Source organism: Pyricularia pennisetigena, chromosome 1, assembly GCF_004337985.1.
Source record: "Pyricularia pennisetigena strain Br36 chromosome 1, whole genome shotgun sequence".
Lineage (NCBI taxonomy): Eukaryota > Fungi > Ascomycota > Sordariomycetes > Magnaporthales > Pyriculariaceae > Pyricularia > Pyricularia pennisetigena.
The window spans coordinates 4,498,850-4,507,941 of NC_043740.1; the positions used below are offsets into that span (position 1 = coordinate 4,498,850).

A 9,092-nucleotide genomic window follows, 5' to 3' on the forward strand; every position below is an offset into this window, starting at 1 on the left:
TTTTTTTTTTTTTTTTTTTTTTTTTTTTTTTTTTTTTTTTTTTTTTTTTTTTACTTGGGGGACAAAAGTCCTTCAGGGTTTGTTCTTCCTTGTAAGAACGGCTGGCTTTGCTGACTTTATGCTATCCAAAAGATGCTGGTGGGTGACGCCGGCCAGACCGATACCAGCAAGGTGTCCAAGGCAAACATCTGCCACAGGGTGAGTTGTTTACCGTCTGCTATCAACCAACGGTCAAATGTGCTGACTTGATGCTCTACAGTGTTGGACTTCTCCGTCCGAAAACACCTTTGTCGGCGGCGCACCGTGCTCCGGCAGCGACACAGTCGACATCCGTATGTGGATATGCCTGTCACTTTCTTGATTGTGCTTGCTTTGAGCTGTTGTTCTCGGGCACGACACTGACCGAGCTGCGACTATAGCGCAAAACCCGAGTTGCAAGATGATCAGGCAGACATTGGTGTTTCCAGTACGTGGCACCGACACCCCCCCTAGTCTTGACTGAGACCATGACAGGCTGGAAATTATAGCATCAGAAACTTTTCCATAACCAAGACGGGAACTCAACGTACTAACGCCGACGACTCTAGTGGTGCTGGGATGGCAAGAACCTCGACTCGCCTGACCACAAGAGCCACGGTGAGTTTGCTCAGCATACACGCGGGTTTCTTGACGAGCCTCTCGAGAACTTTACTAACAAAACCCAAACGTAATCAAAGTGGCCTACGGCGCCGGCATGGGTATCACAGGGGGCGGAAACTGCCCGGCATCTGTACGGCGACCCCCCATACTTTAACTGCTCCCTGCCTTTCTTTTTTTTTTTTTTTTTTTTTTCTTTCTGACAAAACACCCCCAAACACAGCACCCCGTCAAGCTCCCCGTCGTCATGTACGAGCTCATGTGGAACGTGACCGAGTTCAGCAACCGCAACGACTGGCCGGCCGACGGCAAGCCCTTCAGGTACAGCATGGACCTCGGCGGGAGCGCCGCCCACGGCGACTACGTCTTTGGCTGGAAGGACGACACCCTGCAGCGCGCCATGGACAGCCGCTGCAACTTGAACCAGCCCTGTCCCCAGGCCGGCCTGACCGTCGCCCAGCCGGCCGAGTACAATGCCTGTAAGATGCGGCAGCAGGCGCCCGAGCCGGTGGATGGATGTAAGTCTTTTCGTCTTGTGGTGTAGCTGTAGATGCTATTCTGAGGCAGTGTCACTGACTGATGCTTGGCTGTTCTTCGTCTCGGTAGGGCTCCAGGCGATGCCCATGGGGCAGATGGCCATCAAGGCTTGAGGCGCTGCGGCTGTTGTCTTTATTTTGAAGGAGAGTCCAAGAGGCGGTCATGGTAGGATATCTGAACTTGGTTTTGCCGGAAACGATTCTATTCACTGCGCAAACTCGTCTAGAACAAGTCGTAGTAGCATGTTTTGACAATGACGAATACTTTTTATTCTTGCACACAGAATATTGATGCTCTTGATGGTCAGTGAACATGAATGACCTCAAACTAAATCATATCACTCTTTTCCCTCTTCGCCTGCAATGCCAGCTCAACGCATAAATCATCAAAACAAAAGCCCAAAACCTCACGCGTCCCAACAGACCTCGCCGTCAACAATCTTGGGCGGCTGCAGCCCAGGCCACTGGATCTTGAACCGCACCGCCGGCACCACCTCCGGGAGCACCAACTCCTCCTCCTCCTCCTCCTCCTCCTCATTATCATCAGCATCCGCCCGCATCACCCTCTCCATCCCCGCCCTGACCGTCTGCCGCCCGCATCTCTCCCACCACTCGCCCAGACACTTGTCCAGACAAAACGCATGTGAGTGGTGCCCCAGTGCCAGCAGCCTGGGCCTCCTCCCGCCGTGCCACTGGCCCGTGGCCTCGCCGACGGCCAGGATCCTGCGCATCCCCGCCGCGTCGCCCAGCGGCACCACCTCGGTGACGTGGTGGCAGGCCTCGTGCGGGATCATCTGCCGCCAGTACGCGCTGGCGTCGACGTTTCCCGCCTCGTCGAGGCGGGACCCTTGCCCCGCGCCCACGTCCACCTGCTCGACATTGTCGAACTCCCCGACCGCCTGCAGCCGCTGCAGGTAGCCCTCGACGCCGCCGCCGGGCCCTTCCCGCGCCGCCGTCCCGGACCCCAGCGTGACGTACACCGTCTGCACCGTGACCAGCACCGCGGACCCGCCCGCCAGGACCTCCCTCAGCACCGCGCCGAGCGACGGCGCGCCCCCGCGCCCGCCCGCCAGCCGCGCCAGGTCCAGCCCCAGCAGCCCGTCGTCCTGGATTGCCTGCCCGCGGCCGAGGAAGTGGTTCAGCCCGAGGACCACGCCGCCGCGCAGCCTGCCGACGCAGCCCAGCAGGCCCGCGAGCCTACGTCCGTCGGGCGAGTTGCCCAGGTCCAGACGGTCGTGGATCGTCAGGCCCGTCGCGGCACCCGCCACCGTCGCCGAGAGCACCACGTCCCTCGCCTCGCGGCAGACGCCCGCCAGCGCCGGACGCGGCACGTCGGCGTGCCAGTTATACCGCCAGCCGCGCACCACGCCGACCCCGAGCCCGCGGCTGCGCTGCCGCAGCGCCAGCGACCAGATCTCGAGCCGCAGCTCGGCGGGGAGGTCTGGGAACCGGTGGAACGTGCGTGGTTGTCGTGGCTGGTGCCGGTGCTGCTTCTGCGCCATTTGTTGCTGATATGCTGCTCCCTCGCCACCATCCTCCTCTGTCCTCTTCTGTCTCCCTCCCCTAATATCCCTCGTCTCTTTCTTCTTTTTCTTCTTCTTTTGCTTCCTCCTAATCCCAAACGCATCCCCACCCTCCCCAGCAACATCCTCGTCAAAAGCCCGGAGCAGCCTCGCCCTGGCCGCCCGCACGACCCTGGGATCCGCCCGCCCGGACGCCGTGCCGTCCGACAGCGCAAACGGGACCGCGTCCCGCAGCATCTCGGCGAGCGTGTGGCGCGCCACCTCCTCCACGTGCCTGTTCCGCCTCTCGTCCTCGTTCTCCTCGTTCTCCTCCTCCTCCACCATCGCCGCCTCCCCTCCGCCGCAGCAGCAGCACACAGCACCGTCGTCGGCCGCAAACCACGACTCGGTCAGGTGCGAACACGTCACGCCCGCCGGCCACCCCTGCCGTATGCCCCGCCAGTCGGGCGCAAAGTTGTCCGCCGCGCCGTGGGGGCCCGGTCCCTGCTGCTGCTGCTGCTGCTGCTGCTGCTGCTGTTGGTCGTCCGAGCCGGAGTCGTGCGAGTCTCTCTGCCGCCTGCCCAGGAAGCGGCGCAGCGACCACGAAGCCACCTGCTGCGCCCGTCCCAGGAGGCGGCTGTGGTACGATGCGTCCATGACTTCCCCCCGGCGCGGCTCTGTCATTTCACTCGAACGATCTCTTTATATATATATATATATATATGTTTTATTTGATGCTGTTTTATTCTCGGCAGCCTTGACAACGTAATTTCAGTTCAGAACCTGTTAATCTGGCCGAGACAAATGTCCATGAAATGAGGTGGAGTAACTTCGTTTTGAATACAGAAACTTTTCCACCGACCTGAAAAAATGTCGCCTGAATGCCTGGTTTTGAAGAGTAAGAGAGAGAGGGATGAAAAGAAACAAACAAGGTTCGCGCCATGAATGTACAAATAAATGTATTAGGCCAGATGTATAAATCGCGGTTTGCAGCAGTTCGAACTTCTTGGAACTACACGTGATTGCTTATTAGTATATTAGTAATAGCTCTCGTCATGCATCTATGTCGTCTACTGCAAGCCATGGTTCACATCATCATCTGGAGGCGTGTTTCATCATGTCAACACAGGCACGGCATGCATCCAGTAACAAAAACTGCGAATAGTAAATTGAAAGAATAACCGAACTTTTTTCTGGTGCTCTGACTGCGTTATAGACTCTGAAGGCGGTACCCGGGGGAACACCAGCACGACAAAGACAAGACCAAACCACAGATCAACACGGTGCCCTAACAACAACAAGGATAGGCAGACAAACGTTGCGAAAGCTTTTCTCCCACTGGTGATGGTCATGGTGATAAAACATGCTGTGTGCAGTTGAAACTCGCAAAAGCGCCGTGTGCACCGAAAGAGAGGACCTAAAGACGACTCCTCCGCCTTACACGTCCTTCAGGTAGCCGGGAAAAAGCCAGATGGCTAAAGCCCAGTTCCCCAGCTGGTGGCACGCATCATATCAACTCGCCCATGACCTTCGCCAGCGTCCTGATTTTCAGATTTGTCGTCATCATTGCTGCAGCCACCTTCACCAAGCTTAGATGGATTAGGACAGGAAGAAGTTATCCCCAAGACGCTACCGTCCACCACGACATTCCGCCACGTAGGCCTCGTCTTCTAGATCGGACTCGCAGGCTCGCCGGCACCAAGGGAATCACCAGACTCCCGACTGCGCACGCTGCCGCTGCTGCTGTTGCCTCCAGAGTCTGGACCAGAGTTGGACCCACCGAGGCCGCAGCCCGAACCAGAGCCGGACCCGGTGTCGTTGCGCCGGTGATACGCACGAAACTGCTCAAACAGACCTGGCGGAGGGCGTTGAATGCGCGAGGGAGTGCCCGACGACGAACCTGCACCGCCGCCACTGCCAAAGCTGTAGCCGTGGTGATGGTATCCGTTGGTTCCCTGGTCTTCGTCGCCACCGTGGTCGGATTGTGTAAATCCGGACACGTCAGAAAGCATTGAGCTGGATCTACCGCGACGTTGCTTCTGGGCCGAGTTGGGCTGGTGCATCGCTGCCTGGGGGTTGAACTGCTGGGGGGATGACGTAACTGCCGGGTAGTGGTGCTGCAGACCATTCGAAGGATGCGGAGGAGAGGACAAGATTGACTGCGAAAGTGGCCCCGCCGAGGCCGCAGCTGGCCACATGGACATGGCCATGGATGACGGTACACCATACGAGGGCTGCGCCGGCGCCGGCGTGGCTCCCCACATCTGCTGGTAGCTGGGGTCCGGCATCATTGCCGCTTGGTTGTATCCCATGCCATCGTACGGGAGAGCGCTCGTCGTCGCAGTTTCGTAGTACGCGGCCAGAGCCGCACTCAACGCATGCACCTGTTGAGACTTCTCTTGGTTGTAAGCTCTAACCGCCCCAATCGTCTCGGCAAAGGACTTCTCCGTCCGCTCCACGTCTGCCAGAAAGGCCGCGCGTTGTTGTCTTCTCCGTTCGGCCTCGTCGAGCCCGCGGGCATTGGCGTCCGTGATGCGGGCGTGTTCGTCGTCGAGCTTGGCAATACGAGCCGCAATCTTGTTCCGCTTGTTCTGCAGGGCATCCCGGTCCGCGACGAGCTGCTTCAGGCCCTGGTCGATGTTTGTCTTGAAGCTTTTGAATGCCGAGCGAGCGGCGTCGAACTTGCTCTTCTCTGCGTTCCACTCTACCTGCTTCTGACGATACCGATCGAGGACCTCTTCAGGTACCGTCTCCATATCCTTAATCTGCATCTCGAGCTCCCGCACAGACTGTTCTGCCTGGGCTTGCTGTGTGTTGTGTTGGTTGATCTTTTGTCGCCACTTCTCGTCGTTGCTGCCGGACGACTGGACCGTGTTGGTCAGCTTCTCGATTTCCTTGCGGAGCTGGTTGACCTTGCGATTGTTCTCTTTCCGGAGGGCCTTGAGCTTGACCTTCTCCTCCGCAAGCTTCACCTCCTGGTTGGCAATCGAAGTCTTGAGCGTCGTGGCGGGGTCCTTGCGGGAGAGAACCCGATGCGTGGTGATTTGCGCCGTGGTGGCGGACTGGTCGGCATCGCGGGTCCGGGCCTGCGCCGTCCTGACGCTCGTCGAGAAAATTACTTCGTTGGTAAGGGTGCTGACAAACTCGCATTCATAGCTTGACATGGGCGTCAGGCCATAAATGTCACCCGTCCAGCGCGACCCGGGCTGTGTCTTGCCTTCCTCACTATCCTCTTCCATGCGCGTTATGCGCGTCGGCTGCCAGATGGCATTATTAACTCGGACGAAAAATGGCTTGCTGCTGTCGACCCACGAGGTGCTGTGCCTTGAATTCTCTTGCGGTTCTTCTTCCTCGACCGCGTCGTCGGGGAAGTGGCTTGTCGCAAAGCAAATCTCGTCGCTGCCGACGTAGCATACCCATATCTGGCCAGGTTGCGTATTGAAGGGCGCATTTCCAAGGTTGTGAATGTCAGTAGCGTTTGAGCCGGCGGATTCCCGCGCGGCTGTTGATAGTTCGTATTCTTTTACCATAACAATTTTTGTACTTGCGAGTGCAGCCCAGAGAGGCTGCCTTATCCGAACCTGCGCACTCTGTTTCCTTTTCTTTTTTGTCGACACCGAAACCGTCGTCGACGCCGGGTTTCCACCCACGGCCGCCGAACTGCTGGCCTCGCTTTCGGTCTGAGGCCCGTGTGGCCCTTCGGTGGTCGATTCTCCAGGAAACAAAGTCTTGCCGGCCTCGGGGTCCAGCTGACTCTGAGGTTGTGCGTCTCTTTTTTCTCTTCTTAAATACCATTCGCGAACAAACTTGACGAGGCCCTGCATAACTATATGTACGGCTAAGACGTTTCGTATCCAGGCATACGTCCCATTCCTCCTCGAAGTCGAAAAGGAGGGCGTGCCTAGAGATCCCGAGGAGTCTGATGATGACCAGCCATTTCCTCCCAAAAGCGTTGTTATGCGGGAAATGCTCGAGACATTCGAGTGTTGTCCGAAACGCGAAAGGCCGACAATGATTGTGCAGAGCATAAAGGTGTTGAGCGACCCTTGCCGGGAACTCCCACCACCACCCAGAGTGAGGGCGATGGTCACCTGGGCAAAGTCGAGCAGAAAGCTCTGCAGGAGCCCCGGCAAAAATATCCACACGAGAAGGAACACGCAGTCTATGCATAGCAAGACTGTTATCGAAGGGGTGCCGATGGCTGCCTCAAACATGTCGGTGATGCTCAAGCCCGAGCTGGTAGTAACAGGCGGGACAAAGGTCAGGAGCGTGAATAGGCCGTAGATCAGGGAGAGGGCAATCGGGGACAGCTGCATGAGGATGATGAGAATGGCTATGGTGTCATAGAGCGGGCAAGACCGCAGGACGGTCAGGGCGAAATCGAGAGGACCGGTATCGCGGTGGACGTTGGCGTTCTTGGCAGCGTTGACATCGATACGACGAGCATTCTCCTCCGGGTTGCACACGTGGGGATGCGCTTGATTATTGGCAGGAGTATCCGAATCCGCCGACGCGAGGTTTTCCGAGCTAGCGCCAGTCGAGGGCCTCGAGAGAGTCGTAGCGGATTTGAGCTCGCCAGTCGTAGCGTTAGTGGGGGCTGGAGGAGTCATGTCGCGATGCTGTCCATTATGGTGCTTGGACCCGATTCCACTACCGTTTGCATAGCCGTTGACGTAGCCGTTCGCCTTGCCGTTGGTGTGACCGTTACCAGCCGGCGAAAATGAATTCTGCTGCCTCGAGGCGGATCGGGCTTGATCGTTCTCGACGTTGTCTTTGGCGGCATTTGAGCAGTTTTCAAGTACCGACTGGCGAGGAGAGCCACCGTCGAGCAGGCTCTGGCTCCTCTGCTTGCTGCTGATACGCTTCCCGGGGCCTACAAGGCCATTGTCGTGACGGGTGCTGGCGTCGCGGCTGGCGGCTCCCTGGTGTCGCTTTGCCGAGGAGGACGCGCGAGGCATACAGCTGCTTTTACCGGCTCAGTAACACGTCGACCGTGTTCTGAGCCAGGTAAAGAATTTCAAAGGGAAGCCTGTGGTTTCGGGAGGAGGTGTTGAGGGGGCTCAGAGCCAAAGCATGACAGGATAGGATGGTAGCTCGTGGAGTACGACCACCGAATTCTGCATGTGTCCCTCCTTCTTCGGTTTTTTTTTTTTTTTTCTTTCTTTTTCTTTTTGTCTTCCCCTTTCCCTCTGCGTTCAGTCGATTTTGACAGGAGTTTGTGTCGATCGACGACAACTCGGATTGACCCGTCGTGTGGGCTTGTGAGTCGAGGTTGTCGGTCGGCCGGTCGGGTAAGGATCGTGACACCCGTTGATTACTCAAGGGTCTGTGTGTTTTGTTGGTGGGATTATGCGGCCGCGTCCTGAAGATGGGCGTAGAAGTTGAATTTCGGGGAAGGAGAGTATTTGGGTGTGGAAGGTTGTGTTGGGTGGATTGAAGAAAGTCGCACTTGACCGAGTTAGTGACCCGCGCCGTGTGCTAAACTGTACAGTGTGTCCGATGCTTGGTTTGGGTGGGATTGGCCTGGTCTGAGCGTCAATTCGAGGCCTTCGGCTGCAGGAGGTGCCCGCTTGTGTTGTGCCGTCAAGTCAGTAAGTCAGTCAGCAGTGCAGGGTTGGCTTGTGGAAAAGCAGGAGGGTAAGGGATAGGGAAAGGAAAGGGGGCAGATGGGCGGAATCTGCCAGGCGAAAGAGTGGAGCAGACGACTGATCCGCGGGGAGGTGTGATTTGCTCCGTTAAGAACAGTATGGAGCGAGAGAGGGAGGGAAAAACAAAAAGCACGAGCGCAATTTGCCATTGGCTGAGTCGATCAGCACGCAGAGCACGCAGCACGCAGCAGAGGTAGTTACCTCCTGGTGCGATAACAAAACACCGCCCAAAAGAGCGCTTGTGCAACTCAGGAAAGAAAGATACTTCCCCACCACTGGTGTCAACAACAATCAGGCAGGTCGCAATCAATCAATCTATTTCTTCCAAGCTCTCAATTGACTCAATCTAGACGATGGGATGTGAGATGAGGCTCTAACTTAGTCTGTCCACTTCGATATGTGATCTACATGTAAACAATATAAACGACCCTATGCGTCTCACCGCCTCAGTTGCTTTTTTTTTCTTCCAAATTTTTATTTATTTTTATTATTACTCCATCCCAAGTGGCGATGCAAGCACTGGCCCTGCTTTGAAGCTGTTTGGCCCCTGGGGAGTTGCTGCTCTGAAATAAAAACCTGCTACAAACGAATTACTCACACCAAGACAGAGCAAAAAATTTGACCTGCAGCGATCGATCAGCGATGCGTTCGCTCCTGAGCCGAGGGCCTGACTCGCGACGGCCCTTGTACCAGCCCTTTTTGCCCCATCCACAAACAACTGCTTATTTCCCGTCAGCCGCCTTCTTTTTTTTTTTTTTTTTTTTTTTCTT

General features: G+C 56.6%; 3 protein-coding genes across 3 annotated transcripts; 1 reads left to right on the forward strand and 2 right to left on the reverse strand.

Moving 5' to 3' along the window:
* Positions 1-132: 132 nt before the first annotated feature.
* PpBr36_07832 (uncharacterized protein) lies at positions 133-1,286 on the forward strand (the record flags this gene model as incomplete). Its single annotated transcript, XM_029894966.1, has 7 exons — positions 133-198; positions 260-332; positions 420-466; positions 588-636; positions 717-769; positions 860-1,154; positions 1,243-1,286. 7 exons carry the CDS (start codon positions 133-135, stop codon positions 1,284-1,286), a joined length of 627 nt encoding a protein of 208 aa, XP_029748597.1.
* A 293-nt stretch (positions 1,287-1,579) lies between these two features.
* On the reverse strand, positions 1,580-3,331 carry PpBr36_07833 (uncharacterized protein; the record flags this gene model as incomplete). The annotated part of the gene is made up of 1 exon (XM_029894967.1): positions 1,580-3,331. The coding sequence occupies one exon, from the start codon at positions 3,329-3,331 to the stop codon at positions 1,580-1,582; it is 1,752 nt and encodes a 583-aa protein (XP_029748598.1).
* A 1,013-nt stretch (positions 3,332-4,344) lies between these two features.
* Positions 4,345-7,632, reverse strand: PpBr36_07834 (uncharacterized protein; the record flags this gene model as incomplete). Its single annotated transcript, XM_029894968.1, has 1 exon — positions 4,345-7,632. One exon carries the CDS (start codon positions 7,630-7,632, stop codon positions 4,345-4,347), a length of 3,288 nt encoding a protein of 1,095 aa, XP_029748611.1.
* Between the last annotated feature and the right edge of the window lie 1,460 nt (positions 7,633-9,092).